At 37.9% G+C, this 24,728-nt stretch overlaps 1 protein-coding gene across 2 annotated transcripts in view; it reads right to left on the minus strand.

Annotated features, from left to right (window-relative positions):
- nompB (intraflagellar transport protein 88-like protein nompB) overlaps nucleotides 1-24,728 on the minus strand; it is a 135,296-nt gene that overhangs the window by 16,519 nt on the left and 94,049 nt on the right. For both annotated transcript variants that reach the window (XM_067152564.2, XM_067152565.2), the window contains 3 exons: nucleotides 19,517-19,628; nucleotides 19,183-19,417; nucleotides 9,793-9,918 (listed from right to left, as the gene is read on the minus strand). In XM_067152564.2, coding sequence (XP_067008665.2) covers nucleotides 9,793-9,918; nucleotides 19,183-19,417; nucleotides 19,517-19,628 — 473 coding nt within the window. The remainder of the gene's footprint in view (nucleotides 1-9,792; nucleotides 9,919-19,182; nucleotides 19,418-19,516; nucleotides 19,629-24,728) is intronic.

The raw sequence follows: 24,728 nt of genomic DNA on the forward strand, positions 1-24,728 counted from the left end.
TAATATGTCAATATTTACTGTGTCAAACGCACTACTAAAGTCAAGTAAAATAAGTATAGTCACTTTCCGCTCATCTATTGCTCGTCTAACGTCGTCTGTAATTCTTAGTAGTGCCGTCCCTGTGCTATGTCCTTTCTTGAAACCAGATTGGAAGGGGTCACGCAGCGAATATTTTTCCAGGTATTGTTCAAGTTGGCTATACATCAATTTTTCTAGAGCTTTAGACAGTGCTGAAAGAATGCATACAGGACGAAAGTCAGATGCTACATTAGTTGGCGACCTTTTTGGAACTGGGACAACTTGTGAATCTTTCCACTTTGTCGGAAAATAACCACGGGAAAGGCATGCATTAAATAAGTCGGTAATAACCAGCAATATCATACCCATAATGTTAGTAATAAAGAAATTAAGGATTACATCAGCCCCCGTTGCATGGGATTTAATTGAGATCAGTTCTCATTTCACTTCAGACTCTGAAACAGTTCGAAATTCGAAACATGGGCGATCAGATTGTTGTCGTAATATAGACTTGATGGTGGCCTGCACTATACCGTGTTCAGGAGTAAGAGAATCTGTTGAAAAGTGTCTATTAATCTCATCAAGCAATATTTCTGGTTTAGCATTGTTCACAGGAAGCTTTCCAATACCTAATGAACGAAGTTGTCGCCAAGTACTACCAGCGTATATATTATTGGATAGACGCCGGATGTAATCGAAGTTCTTATTGCGGATAATTTGTTTAATTCGATTTCTCAGTACACGGTATTCTTCAAATGTGTCAGCTGATAAATTTTGTTTGTAACGTCTATGTAATGAATCACGCTGAGGCATCAGAGATTTGATTTCATTTGTCAGCCACGGACAGGGCGGATGTGTTACTGTCACACAGTGCTTAGGAGCATGTTTATTGTAAAGTCCATGAATATGAGAATTAATATTTTCCAGTTTTTCATCTATATCATTCATTTGTATTATGTCACCCTAAGTACATTTACATGCATCTTCTTTTAGGTGATGAAAATCTATATTTTTAATGTCTCTTAAAAGTCACGTATTTCAACCTATATTTAGGAACTTCTAGCGAATACGCTAAGTATAAGTAAACTCTTTCAAGATTAAAAATATTGCGTCCACCTATTCAATACAAATATCTTGAAAGAGTTTACTTATTGTATCTTCAATACGGAATAAAATGAGATTAGTTACTTGTACGCTAAGTATATAAGGTCATGAGTTGATATTTCAGGAACAGGTATTTGACCGTGTTTAAGAACCTTGTGTGGATTATTGGTTATCATGAGATCAATGAGGGTATCAGAAGAGACGGTGGAAGTATGAACGTGGTTAGTCGGTTCCGAGGGATATTGTCATGTCACAGGAGAGAAAAATATTTCGAAAACGTATTGTTTCACTAGTCCGAGTTAACAAATTTGTATTAAAGTCGTCTAGTATAATCACGTGTTCATAAGATGGTAAAAGTCTCATTAAATTGTCCTCTAACTCACCAATGCCCCCTGCATTTGGAGGCCTATATACAACCCCAATGAGTACTTTAACAGTGTCTATAATAATTTCAACAAACATAAATTCAGGAACAGGATTTGTAGTAGTGGTAGACATTTTTACCACCGTACTCCTGAGATTTAAGCTTACAAAACAACGCAACACCACCTCCACGCCTAATCATCCTATCAAATCAATGAATACGATACTCTTATATTTCAACCATACTGGAAGGAGTTGAACTACATAGCCAACTCTCGCTTATGGGAATTATATGAAATAAACTGTTTTCAAATATGGCTTTCAGTTCATCATGGTGAGCTACAATAGATTGACTGTTAACATGAGCACACAACAAATCGCTCAAATGATTTGTAATGTACGCTAAAAAGGCAAGGGCATCAAACCCAACATGTGCTTTCTTAAATCACCAGGGAGAGAGAGAGAGAGAGAGAGAGAGAGAGAGAGAGAAGTCGATCCAAAGAGCAGATCATGCATTTGCAGGAAATCAGGAAATGATCTACCCTAAAGTGTTTGTCATATTCATGTCTTGCCCTTCTCCCATACATTTACCTCAACAGCCAACTGAACAAGTGCTAAGTGACAATTGCTCACCTATACATAAAGTATGAGCATTAGAATGATGTTTCTGAAGATGTTAGTAGCATTGTATGAAAGTGAAAGATGGAGAGTAGCTGGTGTAGAAAGACAATACAGTAGAAGTCCGTTATAGGGAGTATGGCATATAACGAGAACTCTGTTATAACGACACTTTTTGTCTGCCCCTTGAAAATTCCTATATTAAACTGTGTATTATCCTTCGGTTACAGCGAGAGCCCTATCACTGACGCATCTGTTATTACGAGCGATTGACGATTAAGCGTTTGAGATTTTTTCCATTACTGATATTTATGCACCCCAGCGATTATGTTGCATGCGATCGATCACCTTCGGTATTGTTTCCTCGCTATGTCCACTAGCGAGCTCTCTCGTTTATAATCGAAAGCGATGTCGGAGTCAAGTAGCAATACCCGTCGACTGCTGTTCCGTAAAGAAAATTTGAAATGAAAGAGAACATGTTTTCGTAATAAATACTGTGACGTGGATTGGGACAGCAAACTGGAAATTATTATCATCATTGTGTTTTGTAAAATTATTTTATCTAACTTCAGACATGTAAACTATTCACCTTTTATTTGAAGAAATTTATGAACCATATAAACAGTATTCAAAAATGAAAATCTATTAACTGTATAACATTTTGATTACTGAAATTGTGAAGAAATTCTGAATGATGTACTGTGTAATCACGTGTTTTAATGTTTGAAGGACAAACTTTTGAGGCAGCTTGTACTGCCACATGTAGATTTTTAATTACAAAATTTCTATATGTCATAATCGAACTCTCTAGAACTTTTCTGATGTAAGAAAGTGTATTTTTATTAGTCAGAATAACGACCTTTTCTATTGGTGAATGTGAGAGCTGGGAGTGTACTCCCATTGCTGTAATTGGTTATCTCCTGACTGCTCCATATCCGGCCTCTTGCGACTTGGTCAGAGCCAAGCTTGTTTCTTGTGTCTTTAGCTTTTGAGCTATTTAGTGAGCGGACGTGCCTCGGGTCCGTTCCGCCATGTGGACACTGACCTCACGGTAAGCGCTATGTCCTTGTGTTTGATTTAATTTAAATTCTTTTCCCATGGGATTGGTTGAGCCACCAGTTAGGTGCCTCAAAGCTACCATTAGATTAAGCAAAGAAATAGAAAACCCACCGTCGAACTCTCTAGTTTCTTCAAGTTTTTCTAAAGTGCTGGACAATAGCTTTGCCTCAAAAATTCTTCTTTCCGCTGTGGATATGTTTATGTTCCAGTGGCTGCAATAACTGCATCCATCCGAGGTGCAACCTCCCATTCCTGTTTGGAGAGCACATTGAACTACGGGGTCGCTATCATCCGACATAGAATGGAGTGGCCAGATGTTCCTAGTGGCGACAGTTACGCTATACTGCGCCAAACTTCACTGGTTGTTACTAGGCAGTTCGCTATACCAGTGAACTGAGATGATGTTTCCTAATCCCCATGGTCGGACTGATGGTGTATGGAGTTGTTGGCGATCGGCCATAGTCAACAGCTGCATATGGTCAGCGATACCAGAAGTTGGGACACTTCAACCAGTAATGGACTTTCTTCTCAAGAACAAAGATATTAGTGCAATTGTGTGCTGGATGTGAAGTGATCAAAATCTCCCAGTTATTTTTTTTATTAAAAAAAAATTATGTTTCAAGCAGAGCTCGAATTTAAAGTAGGGGAGAATGTGACCTGGATTGGGATGGCAAGCTGGAAATTATTATCATCATTGTGTTTTGTAAAATTATTTTATCTAATTTCGGACATGTAAATTATTCACCTTTTATTTTAAGAAATTTATGAACAATATAGACAGTGTAAAAATTGAAAATTTATTAACTGTATAACATTTTGATTACTGAAATTGTAAAGAAATTCTGAATGTTATATTGTGTAATCGTGTGCTTTAATGCTTGAAGGACAAACTTTTGAGGCAGCTTGTACTGCCACGTGTAGATTTTTAATTACAAAATTTCTATACGCTGCAATCGAACTCTCTAGAACTTTGTTGATGTAAGGAAATGTATTCTTAATAGACCTTTTCTATTGGTGAATGTGAGAGCTGTGAGTGCACTCTCGTTACCCTAATTGGTTATCTCCTGATTGCCCCATTTCCTGCGTCTGGCGACGTGGCCAGAGCCAAGCTTGTTTCCTGTGTCTTTTGCTTTTGAACAATTTAGCGAGCGGACGCGCCTCGGGCCCGTTCCGCCATGTGGACACCGACCTCACAGTAAGCGCTATGTCCCTGTGTTTGATTTAATATAAATTCCCTCTTGTGTTTTGGCCTTTTCTCATTTATGTAACTTTCCGTGGTAATGTAAATTGTTTTGCGTATTGGAGTTTCCACCTAGACTTTCACATTCACCAATTTTGGTTTTTCTGAATGACTGTGCCTCGATAGACAGTCATAGCATCTTTGTTTTCGGAGGCAATTCTCTTTTCAGGCTCAGTATTTTGTAATTAAATGTAAATGTAACCATCTTTCTTGAATAGCGATATTGTACGTCATGTTAAAAATTTCGATTTCTTTCAAGGTTGTCTCCAGTCATTCTGTATCCATTCTATGTCAAAGTTTTAATCTCCTACTATTCGAGGAGGTGGATAATCTCGTTCTTCAGCTACTATGCCATTTGTTTGTTTTGTTTAATTTGATTTTGTATCTTATTCCATCTTGTTAATCAGTAATTTAATTAATTGAGGGTGATTGCCGGGAACCTCTCTTTCCCCACAACGAGACACGATCCCATGGCCTAGAAGGGTTCCTTCCGCTTTCCACATCTTTCTGTAGTCGTTTGGTAGACCTGTAAGTTAAAGTTTTCGCATCTCAAACAAAGGTGTTAATTTTATTTTACCAGGCGAGTTGGCCGTGCAGTTAGGGGCGTGCAGCTGTGAGCTTGCATCCAGGAGATAGTGGGTTCGAATCCCACTGTCGGCAGCCCAGAAGATGGTTTTCCGTGGTTTCCCATTTACACAGCAGGCAAATGCTGGGGCTATACCTTAATTAAGGCCACGGCCGCTTCCTTCCAACTCCTAAACCTTTCCTATCCCATCGTTGCCATAAGACCTATCCGTGTCGGTGTGACATAAAGCCACTAGCAAAAAAAAAATTTATTCCATGTATTTCTATTTCATTATTTCTTTATTATTAATATTATTATAATATTTATTATTATTATTATTAATATTATTTGTGTACACACAAGGTGCTACAAATGCGTAAATAACATGTCTGATAACAGTTGTTAACTCATTAAAATAAAGGCTGAATAAACTATCCATTAATTTTAAGGGTAAATACTGCAATTAAGTAAGAGTGGGGTACACCTCAAGATATGGCAGAGTGCATCGTTGATTTCAGAGGTTAGTTTATGTTTTCTCGCATGTGGTTAAATTACGGAAGGGCTATTATCATGCAAATTTATAAAATTAAACGTTTAGTTTAACAGTTCCACCTTTTCAATACAAAATTTTTGTAATGCGGGTTACATTACAAATGAAACATTTATTTGGAACTAGTTTCGACCTAAGGTCAAGATCATTATCAGCCAACAACACGAATTCCCAATTTGGCTATCTTAATTCTTAAGCTAAAGTACAGAAAAGCTTTTTGTTTTGCCTGGTAGGCTGTATCATTAAGAGATATAAACTTCATGTACAATGGTCCACATTGAACTGTGATTACATATAAAATTAAAAGTTTAGTTTAACAGTTAAACTACACTTACACTGTAACGGTTCAAATCCCATTACAAGATGATATCTGTATTTTTATTATTGTATGATTTTATCTGTATTTTATTATTATTAATATTATTATTATTATTATTAATATTATTATTATTATGTCAGTATTATTATTATTTTATCTGTGATATTGTTACTATTATTGTAATTATCCGTTTTATTCAATTTTGCAATTTCCTGTTGCTTGCAAGATTGCACTTAGATGTATGCATATATACGTATGTGTAGTATAACACTCAATACCTGTACAGTGAGAATTGTGGTATATATCAGAGATGGGATGTGACGTTGGTACCTTGTGCAAGATATGGCGATTCTGCCAAGTCATCGCCGCGCCATGGCAACGTCATTGTATTTATTTAGAATATGCGCTCAGAGAGTCAGCCTCCGGGCTATTTCACCACTGGATGTAATATCTGTCGCGTAGGTGGGAGTATGTCATTGTTATTTCTGGAGATTACGTAGTTGTGTCAACCAACGTCTATATAAGGTGGGTCCATATTGTAGCGTCAGTCATTACTTATACGGATGCAGTACAGTGAAGTAGTCTACTAGATCAAGAGGCCTTAGGTGGTCAGCCAACCAGTGTGAACGAGAGATGGTGAAGACTCAGTGAGCCATTATTGGTCATTGAGAGAGTGAGACCAAATGGTTGGTCCGTCACTTAGTGGAAGACGCGGACGCAAGGCTTACCAAGGAGTCAGAGAGGGCAACCCTGGACCTACCAAGAGGTCATACCATATTGACTTACAAAGAAGTCAGATGATATGGAGAAGAAGCAGTCTCAAGGATGTATCACCACGTTAGGCGTGACACATCTACAGTAAACACCAGAGCAATGGATTACGTCGTAATTACACTAAAAGTGTTGAAGGTACAGTCAAGTGAATCAGTGAGGGAAATATTTCGTATAAATTGTTAAATGTCCGGTCAAGAAGAATTCAAATTCATGCCTAGTTTCTTTTAGTTACAATGTCATAATTTCACACTCTCATCTGTTTTATCGCAACAAGACTCACTATTTTTTGATATATTATTTAAAGAATATATATTGTTCTATCAAACGAATTCATAGTTTCATTTCATTGACAGTAAAATATCTTAACCTCAAAATTAATGGGGAAACCGAACGCCAATCTCCTTTTCCCAGAACTTATATGGTATGTTGTCAAAAGTAAGCTTATTACCCCACACATTAGAGATAGTCAAGAGTCTCATTCTATTATTGCTGTACTGAGTGACAGCTGGCGCCCTTCAAATAACGTATGTGTAAGTAAGCAGGTAACAAGTAAGTGTGAGTACAGGGTTCGACGAGTGTGTAATTTATTTAATGAATGTTAATTTTCAGATTTTCCATTTTAAATGAAGATATTCATCATTTCAATTTTAAATGCAGTTTAATATGTTTGTAAAGTTAGTCAGCGACTCAGGAACATAATCTCAACACGTAGAATTGGATTTCGGAAAATAACAATCAAGTAAGTCATAGTGAGGATATCATCCACGAAAACGCAAGTTTTGAATAAAGTGATTGGCGTTTCATACTGATTATAATGTGTATGGGGGTTTATCCAACTTTTACAAAAAATCAGATATAAAGAAAATCTGCTATAACGACTACATTTTCCGCTATTATGAATTCTCACTATAGTGGATTTCTACTGTAGAGATACCTTTGAATGTGGGGGTGGATCATATCATTATCTCTTTTCATTTGGTCCAATTTCACTAAACCGTTCTCCTCTCCCCAATTTGATCATACTTACGTTTAGCTGGGCTAGTCTATATTTTTTGGGCAGTAGGACTGTGATAGTCCGGCTTGTTCAGGGATCTGCCAAAGCCGGATTATCAAATATTTCAGATTAACAAGGTCATTTTTAAAAACCTGGTTTAAACAAGGTGATATAAATTTTATGGTTTTAATGTACAAAAACCCTGTTATTTATTAAACACAAAAATTAAAAGTATGTAGTACTGTGAAAACAAAATTGAATTAAAAATCAAATACTGTACTCCACACTTCAATCAGTTTAAGGCTGAAAGTGTTAGCAAAGTTCAATATAAATTTTTTTTGTAGGCCTATTTTGAAATTAAAAAATTAAGAATGAGTGTCTCTCTCTCTCTCTCTCTCTCTCTCTCTCTCTCTCTCTCTCTCTCTCCAACTCTTGTCCCGTTCCTCTACGGGGTCATGTATGAAGCGAGATGACTCTTTGTAGTAAGTTTTTACAACCCCGGATGCCCATCCTGATGTCAACCTCATCAGAGGAGTTAATGAAATGAAATGAAATGAAATGAAATGAAATGAAATGAAATGAAATGAATGTCTTGATATATGACAGTAGGATGGGAGATGGTGAAACCCGCTGCTGGCACACAACCTACTCCTGTTGAACAGAACCAAGAGGTCTGTTCAAGGCTTAAATTCTCCATCCGACAAATGAATCCCCATAAACAGAGTCATTTGCCCTCACTTAATGAGCTCTGTAGAGAGGTCTGGAACTGAATCCAGGCTTCTGATATGCAATCTAGTGATTAGAAATTGTATACCACCACCTCTCCTACCCTGCCGACCAACATTCTGATGGGAAAATTTTCTCCACCAACAGGACTCGAATTGGCTAACCATGGTGTCAGACCATAATAACCAATAATAAAACAAATCAACATCTTGAAATGTGGTGGTGACATTGTACTTGCAATTCAATACGGATCAGAACCATGAAGTTTATAACCTATGATGAGATGAGATGTAGAGAATATTAAAAAGATTAGGCCTACTGTGGTGGAATACAACTGCTAATCACTAGATTGCATTCCAAAAGCCTGGATTCAATTCTAAACTTCTCTGCAGTGTTCACATGGAGTGAGGACATTATGGCACTGTTGATGGTGATTTATCCATCACCTAGGGACATTAAGCCTTGAGCAGACCCCTTGAGAAGTAGGCTATGTGGTGAAACCAGGTTTCACTCTCTCCCTACCTCACGACCACAGCCACCACTACACAATCAAGACACCACATTTCACCCTTTTCCTGCCCCACCACCACCACCACCACCACCACCACCACTCACGCAGATGCACAGGTCATCCATTAATGTCAACTAGAAGGACCTACACTGTATCTCTCTCAAGCCCATACGACATGACATCACAACTGCCTGATCAATGTTCCCAAATAAACAAAGTTATCAACAACTTGTAATTCCTTCAGCTGCCCCATGAGATGAACCTCATTTCCTCCACCAATAAACATCAGCTTACTCTTATCTAAATTGATTCTTAACCCATATTCTAGGCTAATTTTTTTTCTTCTGTGAATTCTGTATTATCAGCACAGTGCAGGTTATTCATTTTTACTCCTAACAACTGAAAATCCTCCAATCCATCCCATTAGTACTTTTCTTGTACTATGTATTCACTGAGGGGACAAAACAAAGCCATGTCTGACTCCTTGGTACACTGTGAAAGCTTCTGAGGTGATACCGTCTATACAACCCAGCTGCAGTGTTGTTGTCAAACAATCTTTTTACCAAGGAAATCAGATTCAATAGAGCACTGATTTTCACAAAAGTCTGCTACAGCTGAGCCTAAGCAATACAATAGAAAGCTTATGCATAATACAAAAATGGGGTGAGATCCACGTATAAGAACTTGGCAAGAGAGTTCTCTTAGCCTCCATCACGTAACCTATTTGTGGTGGCCCTGTTAAAACCAACATTGCAGCGGAAGGTTGGGTAGCTAACACCAATGGGAAAATGGGTCAGTGAGCACATATGAATTTTGATCATTAGAATGTTGTTTCAGATCCCTGACATTTAGTGTAGTTACTCAAATACAGCACTGAAAATATTCAGTTGCAAGAAGGATTTACAGTGGATTATAAACTAGGATAAACTAGGAACAGACCAACACACATACCTGGCCTACTGCTGCCAATACGTTCACGAACTTCCTTGGTTTTCTCAGCTTTCTTCAATGCCATAGCATATTCTGCAGTTTCTTCAAGACCAAGGTCGTTGCAGATTTTAACAAGGAACTTAAGACCTGAAATGAAAGAAAGAAATGAATTTGGAGAACTTTGCGCTATTACTTCATGAGATGGGGAGTACGTTACAATTCTTAGACATTTTGTATAGAAGAAATGGACACAGCTATAAATAAACAGACAACTTGCACAGCCTGGTATTTAAAAAAAAAAAAGACTTCAACAATCTCAAGCAAATGTGAAACAGTCACTGATTGATCATGCCATGAACCTGACCTCTACTACAAGGAAAACTGTCTTTTACCATCCGAATTCAAATTTACTCTTCCCTTTGCCAGTGTTTATCTGGCTTTCTACTTACCCTGCACTTTCCATATCAAGAAAGAAGATCAATGGCCCTCAATAAGCCCACCCTCCACATGAAGGTGGGAAGCAGAAAACAAGCTTGTCGGTGAATGAGTAGCAATGGATGTAGAAGAACTGGAACTGATATGGAGAGAGCCTATCTACTTGAAGACAGCAATGTATATGAACACTATTGATGGTTATGAATTTCATGTTTTTGGTCCGTATTGAACTGAGAATAATATATAAGTAATAATAATAATAACGTAAATGTTTCCACCTTTTCAATACAATATATTCACAAAATTACAAAATTATACGGTACTAGTTTCGACCCATCTAGGGGTCATCATCAGCCGTATTGGAGCAAAGATCATTTGTGGCGAAATCCTAAGACAAATGATCTTTGCTCCAATACGGCTGATGATGACCCCTAGATGGGTCGAAACTAGTACCGTATAATTTTGTAATTTTGTGAATATATTGTATTGAAAAGGTGGAAACATTTACGTTATTATTATTATTACTTATATATGAACACTAGCCGTTTCCATTGCCAGGGTCGTTTATCCATTACATCCGTCTGGTTTCCTTTGTCCATTGGTTCCGTAACGAGAGTATTTTTCCGGGGTAGGGTTGTTGACCCCACGCCCAACCCCCAACCTGGAGGACCAGGGTACTGCTCTTAGTCTGGCCCATCACCTTAGACCTGTCCAGCTTAGGTGGCCCTACCAGGAGCCGTAGCTCCCACTGGCATAGCTCTAAGGGTCATTTGGGCACGCAAGCTTCCAAAAACACCCGGCAATGCCATATTGCCTTCGTCAAGGTGGCAGTACCTGTGGGAGGACTGTATTAAGACATTATCTGAAAATCCCTAAGTATAAACACTCACCGACAAATTGAGTTTCATTTACTCCGGAAACTCTTTGTAAACCACGTTTGTGTTATTGCCTTTTGGGGCTAAGATGACAATGCAACATAGACCTGTACATGTGAGAAACAGTCTTCTCTCAAATTAAAAAAGAAAAAAATTAAAAAGTTTTTTTAAAGGAGATTCTAAAATCTATTTCCACGTCGTAACACCTTCAGTTCTTGAGATAGGCTAAAAGAATCCCCATAAAAAGAATTCAACCCCTTTGTCAGTCCTTCCCATTTTCCGAAAACAAAAACTACATGTTCCTTTACTTTTAAAGGAGATTATAAATTTTGTGTGTGTAACATATACAGTCTTTGAGATATAAGCATCCTCAAAAAAATTATTCACTTCTTTTCATCCCCCCCCCATTTAAGTGCCTTTTCTGAAAAAGAAAAAAAAAGAAATACGTGTTCCTGTATTTTTAAAGGATTTTCCAAATACCAAGTTTCATGTCGGTAACATGTTAAGTTTTTGACATATACTGTAGATATACCAGTACTCATTTTCAAAATTCACCCACTTTTTCAATTCTTTTCTTGGATTTTCCAGAAAGAAAAAAAGTGTTTCTTTATTTTTAAAGGAGATTCAAAATACCAACTTTCATGTCTGTAACATCTTCAGTTTCTGAGATATAAGTTACCTCATAAAAAGAATTCAACTTCTTCTCTTCTTTCCACCCCATCTCCCTTTAAGTGGACTTTTCGAAAACAAAAAATACGTGTTTTCCTTCTTATTTTCACTCCTTCCCATCCCCTTTAAGTTGCTTTTCCAAAAACAAAGAGATACGTGTTTATTTTTAAAGGAGATTCCATCGACCAATTTTCACTTCTGTAACATCTTTAGTTTTTGAGATGTAAGTATCCTCACAAAAAGAATTCAACTACTTTTCCACCCCACCCTCATTAAGTTGATCCCCACCCCCACCCAAATGCGCGTTCCTTTATTTTTAAAGGAAATTCCAAATATCAATTTTCACGTCTGTAACATTCAGTTTTTGAGATATAAGTATCCACATAAAAAGAATTCAATTTTTTCACTTCCTTTCACCCTCCCCCCATAAGAATTTTTTTTCCGAAAACCAAAAGTATGTGTTTCCTTATTTATAAAGAAGCTTCCAAAAACCAAATATCACAACTGTAACATCTTCAGTTTTTGAGATATGTGTCCTCATAAAAGGAATTCAACTCCTTTTCACCCCCTCCCCAAAGTTTATTTTCCCCCTAAAATACGCATTTCTTCATTTTAAAGGAGATTCCAAATACCAATTTTCACGTCTGTATCAACTTTAGTTTTCATAAGTTATAATATCCTCATACAAAATAATTCAGTTAATTTTTCAATTCTTTCACCCCCCTCCTTAATTGGATTTTCCAAAATCAAAGGAATGTGTGTTACTTTACTTATAAAAGGGATTCCAAATACCAATTTTTATGTCTGTAACATCTTTAGTTTTTAGATATAGTGCACCCGTCCACCTTCCGAGTCCCAGACTAGCATTTATCTCAGGGGTGTCGGTTCATTATTTAAGTCATCAAATATATATATAACGGCATAATAGAACACGGGGATGAACGGAGCAATTAAAATTAAAATAGGGAAGGCTCGATTGTAAACTTGAATTTAAGGACTCCATGATAGGACTAGGAAGTGACTGTTACTTTAAAAAGGGCATCATCTAACTACAATAAAAAGATTATGAGAGTGGTTTCCTTTGAAATAATTTGCCAGAAGGGGCGGTTTATTACGCCATCTGACGTATGAAACTTTGATACACTTGGCAACGACATTTAAATTTCCACACATGTTACATACACAAATCACTTGCCATACCGCAAGTGGTATCCATATCTTGCTGGGTTGCTTCTGAAATAAAATGACATTTTGGAGGTATAATTTACGGATCGATTCCATTTGAATCGAACCGTTGTTCAAAGATATAGCTTCCTTCTATCGGGAGCCCGAGCATAACCCATGTTACGGTCGGCTTCCCGATTTAACTAAGATGACGTACTCCGGCTATATACATTTTTCCGAGACCGGTGCTCGGACTGGGTAATGTTTCTCGTGAAATGCGAAAACTGGATTCCACGGACAGTTCCTATCTTACGATATCCAGCTGATGCCATACCACTGAATCAGCATTTATATTTTATTTACATGTGATTTGAAATGTTGCAAAGTAGCCTCAACAGACTACTGACACAGATGAGATAACGAGAAGCAGTTGGGAAATACCGTGGCGATGGCCCCCCTCGCATCGCGAGCGAAGTAAACAAACACGCAAGTATGACTGTAACATCGTCCCATACGGAAACCGTACAATAACGAGGTAAACAAAATGATTCTAAATTCTCATTCTCATTATTCCACATACGAATAGAGGGATGTTGTCACCAAATAATTAACTCCACCATCATCACAATATTCATGAAATTATCATCCTCGAAATTATTATTATTATTATTACTATTATTATTATTATTATTATTATTATTATTATTATTATTATTATTATTATTATTATTATTATTATTTAACGGTTCCTGGCACTGTCACGTTTGATTAATCGTCATTATTATGCGGGATGCAAACACAAATGGTTATTACAGTTATTATTATTCTTATATCCCTCTCGTGGTTATTATTATTATTAATGAATAGGTGACTCAAGATTTTATTATTATTATTCACGTCACTTAAGAGGTTATTATTATTAATGGACCGGTCACTTCCGCCAAAATATATATAGATATCGGTCGCAATTACAAATATTTCACTGATCAACCAACGACATCATTACTGTTACTATTATGACAATTATTATTAATCTGACCGCGGTGATTTAACATCGTCCTTACATCATTATTATTATTATTATTATTATTATTATTATTATTATTATTATTATTATTATTATTATTATTATTATTATTATCATCATCGGTTGCATATTATCATTTAGATTCCCGTTTAACATCTTTATCAACGCTCATTTAATTAAGGCGGTCCAATCCTTTATCTGCACTATTTATTATTATTATTACTACGACATCATGATTGTCATCGCTCGTCATTACAATGATTACAAGATACGACCATTTATGTGGAATCTGAACTCTCATTATCCTTAGATCCGTTGTATCTCAACGAATAGCTGTGCAGTCTATTTATTTCGTACATGCTGTCACGGGTTCGAATGCTACCCGCTGCGTTACTCAGTATTTCTCTGTGACACTGCCCGTACATTTTACACTCATATCAATATCCTAAGTGTCTCTCGTATGGAATTTATTTTCCTTCCTATCTCAATATTCCTTGATTCGTTTATTTCTCACAGAATTATCAACTGACTTATTTATTCACTTCTGACATCGTACGACCTTTTATTATCTGACTGCAATTCTTTAACATTTTTCTATCTCATTTTGACCTACGCCTTAGTTCATTTTCCACAAATAATCGTAACATCTTGAAATTATATTTACCAAAATTTGACAATCATGGTTTCGTAATATTAGTCCTACGTTTTCCGGCTAATGAATCGCAACTTTAAGACACGACATTTATACGTTAAAAAAATATTGGACCGTAATTTAAACCACACGTCCATAACATGTACGGATTATTAGCACCGATCTACATTTCAATATTATTAATTGATCAAATTAAATTACCACGCACTTTAATTCCGAATTAAAAACGACCTCCCGTCATTAAATGATTCCCAATAAACTCAACACCTGATCACATAAATTTATTATTACGCACTGCTCGCTAAATATTCCAATATCACATGAATTATTATTATATCCAAATTATATAAAAAAAATATCTTCTTCTTCAAAAAAGTAGTTATATTATTTATTTATTATTATTAGTTTAAAAAAAATAATTTTAGCCTGTTACACGGTAGTGCGCCGGCCCCCGTGGTGTAGGGGTAGCGTGCCTGCCTCTTACCCGGAGGCCCCGGGTTCGATTCCCGGCCAGGTCAGGGATTTTTACCTGGACCTGAGGGCTGGTTCGAGGTCTACTCAGCCTACGTGATTAGAATTGAGGAGCTATCTGACGGTGAGATAGCGGCCCCGGTCTAGAAAGCCAAGAATAACGGCCGAGAGGATTCGTCGCGTTGACCACACGACACCTCGTAATCTGCAGGCTTTCGGGCTGAGCAGCGGTCGCTTGGTAGGCCAAGGCCCTTCAAGGGCTGTAGTGCCATGGGGTTTGGTTTGGTTTTACACGGTAGTGCACTCTTAATATGTTTAACGCATAACCCCTTTTACAAACTCGATTTATTCTGGCACTAAACACTCCAGATATGATTTACTTTGAATATTATATTAATCGCATCTCACAAATTTAACAACTTCACTTTGAAAATATGACCATATTAATTACAACAAAACACAACTGGTATGGCGAAGCTGGATTTTCCTTCAATGTCATTACATAGCTCGTTAAAATGACAAAACAGAAAAACACATATCGGGTCTTATTTAACTACCATAACCAAAATCAAACGTAAAGAAAATTATTGACTACAAAGAAATATGAATGCATGCATGACAACGTACTACACTATATATACAAATTTACACCTCCAACAAACTGAATACATAAAAGACCCGATTATTTACATTATTATTATTTACTACTGTCCGTGCTACAAATTTAGGATGGGGTCGTTAAGCGACCCATCTTGTTACAGAAGGTAACCAAGTATAATCAAATTATTCCCATTTTTCCCATCACGATAACATTTCCCAAATATTATTTACAATTTAGTACTCATCTTAGTTATCGGTATTCCATTACAGCTTTGCAGATGAGAGGCTCCTCCGGCCCCTCTCTGCGTTTTACTCCTCCATTCTTGATGGCGTAGTTCCACAAAAGATTTCCTGGCACATTACCATTTTACACTGATATCTTGATTTCCACAAACCTTCACCATTTACAACGTTAACACTGAATACTTTAACTTGGATACAACAAATTACTATCCTAGACCCAAGAATTTAATATTTACACTATTTAATCTTCGTCCAACTACCGCACACTGGACCTGGACACGTACGACGAGGTGTCAACTTTTACGCCCGTCGCGATACGCCCGATTCATACGGCATTCTTGACGTGTTCATGATATCGGTTCGATATAGCAAAGTACAGGCTACTATTCACTGAAAGTACTGTTCGTCACACAGTCTGTTATGTACGTACTTATGGTGATATACTTTATACTACTCTCTTGCAGTGTAATTACTTTACATCACTGATATTCATAAATGACAAACACTGTCCTACGTTAACTATTTCTAGTTCATTTTGCTTGAGCGCGATCACATTTTACAAACACTGGCGGATGCTCGCGCCATTAAATGACTGTACGTCCGTAGAATTCTAAGTTATCGGCGACCAACAGTTCAGCTCCCGATATTCAATTCAAGTGTACCGCGACCGTCAATTCAGCTCCCGAGATTCACTTCAAGTGTACCGCGACCGTCAATTCAGCTCCCGAGATTCGCTTCAAGTGTGCTGGCGAGGATCCCTTGCCCCGTATATATGGATGAAGCCCTTTTCCCGCGGATTCGTTGACGTCATACCCCTGAGGGAGGGGGTGGATTTTTAATATCGGTGCTTGCACTCCGAATTGGAAGTTCCACTCCGCTAGCATATCTGCTGGATTAAATATGAACTCCTGGTGATCACAGATTTAGGAGATACGGGTGGATTTAGCTCCTCACATTTTGCGCCTTCGGTAGCGTCCCTTACAACGTGGTCTTCTTTCAGCCAATGACATTCAAGCTGTCTGGTTTCCAAGAAATCCAGCCTTCAATTTATTTAATTTGCCAATAATTATTGATTATTTTTCCATGCGTGACATCTAATAAATTCATTACATCCATCCGTGTACTCACAATAATTTATTACTGATTACTTTTGTAGTTACGAAAATATCTCATCCATCATTCCTTAAGATGGTATCCCTGAGCCTTCCATTAAATTTTTACGATTGGCCGGCAAGCGGTCACGTGATTTAAATCTCCACCTGCTCGAACCTAGGCCAGCGAATGTACACGCAGCCGCTGTAATTTTCCACGAGGTCACGGAATTTCCGTCCTGCCAAAATTATCCCAAGGTATTACTCATGTTGTGAGTTTCCTTTGTATGATTCTCCCCCTTCTCTTTCTGACTAAGACTTACTTGTGGGCTCTGTATTTCCTTGTTCGGCAACTAATGAGATTCCCTGCTGTGAAGTAGCTAAAAGTTGTCGTGTTGAGCTAATCCGTCAGGCTCCAGTCTGTCGTCCTTCCTTCGCTCTGATTTCGACATTACATAAACGAAATATTTTCAACTACACTCCTGTATTCCAATAAATGTACCATATATTATATTATCAATCAAATCATGACTGACTATGGGCCTAAGTCACTCGGGTTCAATAGGTAGTCTCATACAAATAATTTAACTATTTTTAAATTTTTTCACCCCTGCTTAAGTGGATTTTCCGAAAATAAAAAATATGCATTTCTTCTTTTTCACGGGGATTCCAATCACCAATTTTCACGTCTGTAACATCTTCAGTTTTTGAGATATCAGTATCCTAATAAAAAGAATTCAACCTACTTTCCAGTGCTATTCGCCCCTCGCCTCCCCAGTGGATTTTCCGAAAAAATACATGTTTCTTATTTTGGAAAGAGATTAAAAATACCAATTTTCTCTTCTGTAACATATTATGTATTTGAGATATACTGTTATATGCTCATTCGAAAAATTCACCCCGTTTCTTTAGTTCCCCTTAAGTGGATTTTCCGAAAAAAATTATCTATGTCTCTTTACTTTTACAGGAGATTCCAAATACTAGTTTTTACGTCAGTAATATGTTACATTTCTGAGATGTGCTGTAGATATAGTCCTTCTAAAAATTCCTCCCATTTGTTACTCCTGTTACCCCCTCCCCCCATTATTTGGATTTTCCAAAAACAAAAAATACATATTTCGTTATTTTTAAAGGAGATTCCAAATTGCAATCTTCATGTCTGTAACATTTTCAGTTTTTGAGATATAAGTATCCTCATAAAAGGTATTTAAGCCACTTTTCACCATTTTTCACCCCCGTAATTGGATTTTCCTAAATAAAAAAATATGTGTTTCTTTATTTTTAAAGTAGATTGCAAATACCAATTTTCCACATCTGTAAACTTTTAAGTTTTTGAGATACATACCTACACATTTAAAAAATTCACTCTCCCTTTCCACCCCTTTAGCGAGGGAATATCCAAAAACCCTCCCTCAGTGAGCACCTACACTCTAATATAAATGTATACCCAAAATTTCATTACATTATGTCCAGTAGTTTAGGCTCGGCGATGATGAATCTGTCGGTGAGGACATGTTATTTTATGGTATATAGATGTGGAGACTGTCCTCATCCTTTTATGTTTACATATTTGCTCTAGTCTCCTCTTTCTGTTACTCCCTCTTCTCACATATATCTGTCATTATGCTATTATGCATTCCTGATATTATTTAAGATTCAGTTTGTACTAATAATGTATCTATCCACCTTTTTCTTTTAAGTGCTACCGGCTCATAAGAGATTTTAGGAAATAATAAATGGAAATATCTTTAGTACTACAGCTATTTCAGATGCAAATACATTATATGGTATTTCAAAAAGTTCGATGTTAATATTATCACTCAGTTTCCTTAGCAACTAAAGCGCCATTTCAGCTTTTAAGGCAATTTCTCATTTTAGATTTCCTTAAGGACTAATTTATTAATAGATTTATAGGTGATAAATTATTTCTTGCAGGAGATTTAGTATAACTGGAGTAAGGAACACATTTTGGAGCACAAGACTTAATATTCTTACAGTCAATCAATGCTATTTTATAGTATTATTTATTTAAATATATTGACTGGATGTAAGAAATTGATTAATATATTTGAACATGACTTTGTTTTCCTGTTATTGTAAGTATTTTAGAGCTTTTGGATTCGAAAACAAACAAAAGGAAAGAGCTCCGAAACAAACAATGATTTGTTGAAGAGGATTACTTACATTCTATATTATCTGGAAATCTCCGGTGGATCTCTTTGTAGGTATTTAAGGCTTGATGATAATTTCCACTTCGTCTGTGACATGACGCTACCATCAAATGCCACTTTATTTCATCTGGTTGCATGAGTGCTGCTCTTTGAAAGTAAACAATAGCCTTTTCAGCAACCTGCATTTCGATGAAGTAAGATCCCAGCCAGTCAATGACTTCGAAGTTGGACGGAAAATAGCGGTAAGACTGTGGATGAATAAGTAAGGAAACAACCATAAAAGTACTGCTTTGCAAACATTACCTTATTATTTCAGAGGATAGATATTTATGACAATGTTTACTCACATCATAATGGTATTGATATGATTGCTGTTTATCTCCTTCGTTGTCGAATATCTCACCGAGTTTCTGGAGGATCCCAGGATCACTTGGTACAATACCAACTAGCTGATGGTACCTGCATGCAAACATTGTTATACTGTATGTGAATAATGATATAAATAGATGGTTTTATCCATCAAGTAATTTAAATAAACGAGTAGTCTTAGACATCATGCTACATCACTGAGGTGGTGTGATTATCACAGCAGCACATCTGCAAGCTCATTTTTTAATCAATCCTTTTGATTTAATGCCCTTTTTTTACAAGACAGTTCCACTGACAATAAAACAACTTTTGACAACATCAAATATGATACCCTTATACATCAACTGAAACATATGGGGCTTCACAGTAAAGAAGTAATATCATCAAGAAGTACTGGCTCACATCAAAATCTGACAAAAATGGAGACTATGCTACCGAAGAAATCACAATAAAAAAGGTGTGATAAAAGGTAATATCCAATCCTTGCTAACAAATACTCTGAATTTCTCTTGATGAAGTTGATAATTATAAGATCACTGGGATGCAAATAAACACAATCTGCTAACCAGATGATCCCCTGCTACTCACTGACAATTTAGAAGACCTTCAATTCCTTATGAACAGCATTAGGGACGTACACAATGAGTCTGGTCTTTCGTGCTAATTTGTAAACAAAAATTACCTATGATGTTATCACCCTCCACGGAATTACTACTGCACAAATGTCACATTTCAAGTACCTACGATACTGGCTAACACAGGAGTGGGATCCACATGAAGAAATCAAAACCACAATCAGCATTACATTACATTACAAGTATGTTTCTGAAGTTTAAAAATCTTATGAGTAACTGTGACATCCAATTCAAAACTTGTTCATGTATCGTGAAGTACAGTGAGTGGTACTGCTAAACAGTGTTGAAGGATGAACACTAGAAGTTTTCTTGAATAAACTGACTGAAGGTGTTTAAGTGCAGATGTTCAAGATCGTATGGGTTGACATCACCAAGATTCAGATACTTCGTTGAACCAGAAAATCATGTGAAGTCTTACCCCTTGCAAATTGCAGGAATAAAGCCCATTTCAATCAAGTCTTCAAAAATGATAAATAAAGCCTGATACAACTGATCCCAGAAGGCAAGAAACATGGACATGGACGAAAAAGATCATCCTGGACGGAACCTCTGACAGTGGTTCGACATCCACAATATGGCAACTCTGACTTGGAAAACACAAAATAGGAACATTGTTCCATCATAGTCGCCAACCTTCTGTGAGGGAATGGCTCCAGGATACGAAAAATCAATCAATCAATCAACCAACCAATCAATCAATCAATCAACCAACCAATCAATAAATAAATAAATAAATAAATACTGATCTGCGTTTAGGGCAGTTGCCCAGGTGGCAGATTCCCTATCTGTTGTTTTCCTAGTCTTTTCTTAACTGATTTTAAGGAAATTGGAAATTTATTGAACATCTCCCTTCGTAAGTTATTCCAATCCTTAACTCCCCTACCTATAAACAAATATTTTCCCCAATTTGTCCTCTTGAATTCCAGCTTTATCTTCATATTGTGAACTTTCCTACTTATAAAGACACCGCTCAAGGTTATTCGTCTACTAATGTCATTCCACGCCATCTCTCCGCTGACAGCTCGGAACATAGGCCTACCACTTAGTTGAGCAGCTCGTCTTCTTTCTCCCAAGTCTCTCCAAACCAAACTTTGCTACATTTTTGTAACTCTTCTCTTTTGTCTGAAATCACCCAGAACAAATCGAGCTGCTTTTCTTTCGATTTCTTCCAGTTCTTGAATCAAGTAATCCTGGTGAGGGCCCCATACACTGGAACCATACTCTAGTTGGGGTCTTACCAGAGACTTATATGCCCTCTCCTTTACGTCCTTACTACAACCCTTAAATACCCTCATAACTATGTGCAGAAATCTGTACCCTTTATTTACAATCCCATTTATGTGATTACCCTATCGTTCTGCGGTGCGATTTTATTTTACGTAAATAAATATCACACGAGAACACATTCACTTCCTTATAAAAATTACTTTATTTGCATTGTACATCACAACACACAATTATACACAGTCGCAAATGACACTATATACAACACTCAATAGCGGAGTGCCCTGAAGTCGATTCTGACCAGTACAGATATCAACAACACTGATGTGCGCACTATAACATACTCTCTCTTGAATTCACCACCTCTCACTTGAGTCCAATACTCAGACTCCACCTCGGAGCCCAACAGTCACTCCCAGTCCATCACTTGCCTGAGTCCCAAGAACCAAGATCTAAGAACTGAGAACTTAGAACTGTCTTCACTGACTAACAGCTCGATATTTATACTACTCGATCAACCATCTAGAATGATCAACTTCTGGAATAGCTCTTACAACACTCTAATGGAACACACTCGAAACATCAATCGACCAGCTAGTTGAATGGGTACTCGAACATTCATTTATCTTTACCAACACTCATGGAAACATCTACAACATTCGTAATGTCTCTACATGTATCTGGATAATAAAACCTTACAGTAAGTTTCCAGAACCTTTCATATATACCAAATAACATACGAACATTATGGAATTTTCTAGCGCTTTCCACCGGTGTGATGCACAGGAGAGGCTTGCACATCGTGGTCTTGGTCCTGTTGAGTCTCCTCTTTCTCCGGGGTGCTGAATTCAACGTTCCTACCGGCATATGATTTCGTGCCGGGACTAGTGTCCTGGTTAGGTGGCACCCTCATTTGTCGGTTGCTGTCGCCACAATGATTCCGTCGTCCCGTGGAGTTGCCATCTTCACGGCGCCGGAGCCGCCATCACTGCTTGCAGGTTTCACCCATGTCTCCAGAGCTGTCGTGCTTTCAAACAGGGCACTCGGCTTTTCCGCTGGGCCTTGAACTACGGACTCCACCATCATTACAATGATCACATCGTCCCGTGGAGTTGCCATCTGCACGACGCCAGAGCCGCCATCACTGCTTGCAGGCTTCATCCGTGTCTCCAGAGCTGTCGTGCTTTCACACAGCACACTCGCTGTTTCCACTGGGCCTTGAACTACGGACTCCACCGTGGCTCGTACTTCGTTGTCCAATGACTTGATTTAGTCCTTTATTCCTGATACTGGACCTCAATTTTACCCTCAAGTTTTCAGGATTGGGCCTCAATTGTACCCTTGAGTTTTTCGGACTGGACCTGGAGTTTTTCGGACTGGGCCTGAATCAATGCAGTTAGTTGTGCGAACATACTGCATACCCGGTCGTTGGTTCCTTCCTCCGAGGTGACTTCGAAGTCGAAACTGTCTGGGTCCTCTCCGTTGTCTATCAAATCCTGGTGCAGCATCTCTTGTAAGTTCGCTTTTCTTCCAGCTGTCGGTAAACCTCGAGATGTCAGCGTTTTCCGTAACATCACCAAGCTCATTAAGTGATGACCAGATTTTTCTGGGTAAGTTGAAACCAGGAGGTTGCATAACTGGATCCGAAATTAGACCTAATCTGTCAGGGTTTGAAGCTGCCCACCTATAGCGCCAGGCAGTGTTAGTATGAAATTCATCTTGGACTAGCCTCTTTCCTAGTAACCAAGAAGGTTTCCTAGATTTCAGCCTGAGATCTTCACGTAGGCAGTCTTGATGTATTGGTAGAAGAGGATTGTCACAGCATTTAACCCATTCTTTCTTCAGTGCCATTTGTCTTCGGAGATGAGGAGGTGGAATATTTGAAAGAACTGGTAACCACTCCAAAGGTGTGGATTGGATGGTTCCTGATATAGCCCTCATTGTATCGTTTAACTGAGTGTCTATCTTCTTTGTATGGGCACTGTTGAGCCATACTGGGCAGCAGTATTCGGCTACTGGGTATACTAACGCAAGTGCTGTAGTTCGGAGGGTGGATGCAGATGGGCCCCAGCTTGTTCCTGTGAGTTTGTGCAAGATGTTATTGCGGGTTTTGATCTTGGCAGATGTTTTGCGTACATGTTCGCTGTAAGTCAAAGATCGATCCAAGGTAACGCCTAGATATTTTGGATGAGGATTGAACTTCAGTATATGACCTCTGAATTGAACCTGAGGGGCATAATTAGCTTGTCTGTTGCTCAAATGAAAGCAGCTGACCTCTGTTTTTGTTATGTTTGGTTTCAGTCGCCAGGTTTTAAAATAATTATCAATTCTGCAGAGATCTTTAGTGAGTGTGGTTTCTGCTCCAGCAAAATCACTAGACTGGGCTGCCAAACAGATGTCGTCAGCGTATATAAACTTCCTAGCATTAGTTGAAGGTAGATCTGCTGTATATACGTTGAAGAGTAATGGGGCCAATACCGATCCCTGTGGTAATCCGTCACTCAGTTTGTAAGTTTTACTTATGTTGCCATGTAGGTGTACTTCAATCATTCTATTAGCCAACATATTATTCAGCAGGGTGGCAAGCGTCTTACAAGGGATTAACTTCAGGAATTTGAGGATCATTCCTTTTCGCCAGACTGTGCCATATGCTGATGACAGATCTACGAACACTGCTACGGTCTTCTTTCGATCTTGAAATTCCCTCTCAATATGGGTGGTTAGGGCTAACACCTGGTCGGTACAGCTGCGGCTTGGTCTGAAGCCAGCTTGTTCAAGTGGTATGTGCTCTAGGATTTTGGCTGAGATTCTACTGTATATTACTCTCTCCAGTAGTTTGTAGCAGACACTTAAAAGGGCTATGGGTCTGTAATCTTCTGCATTGTCTCCACTTTTCCCTGGTTTAAGGATTGCTACTATTTTTGTTCTTTTGAGTATTGATGGTAGTTGTCCAACATGTAAGATATTGCTGTAAAATTTGGCAAGCCATTCGGTTGTTCGGGGGCCACAATGTATAAGGAATTCTGGGTATATTCCATCCAATCCGGCTGCTTTTCCTGACTTTATTTCTTTTAGCGCAGTTGAGATCTCAGCAGCTGTGAAATCAGAGGAAAACTGAGAGACTGCTTTGGCCTGGGTTATCCTCGATTTTAGCTCTTGTTGAATTCTTTTTGACTCTTTCTTATTTGTGCCGACTGGTTTTCTTGTCAGGTTAACTAATCTGTTTGCCACCTCGTTTGGTTTTATCTTAGAGCTCTTGGGACCGAATTTGGGAGTGCTGTTGCCAAGTTTCCTTAGAAGTGACCATGCTTTTCGACTGGAATGTTGAAAA

The sequence above is a fragment of the Anabrus simplex genome, chromosome 8, assembly GCF_040414725.1.
Source record: "Anabrus simplex isolate iqAnaSimp1 chromosome 8, ASM4041472v1, whole genome shotgun sequence".
NCBI classification, from domain to species: domain Eukaryota; kingdom Metazoa; phylum Arthropoda; class Insecta; order Orthoptera; family Tettigoniidae; genus Anabrus; species Anabrus simplex.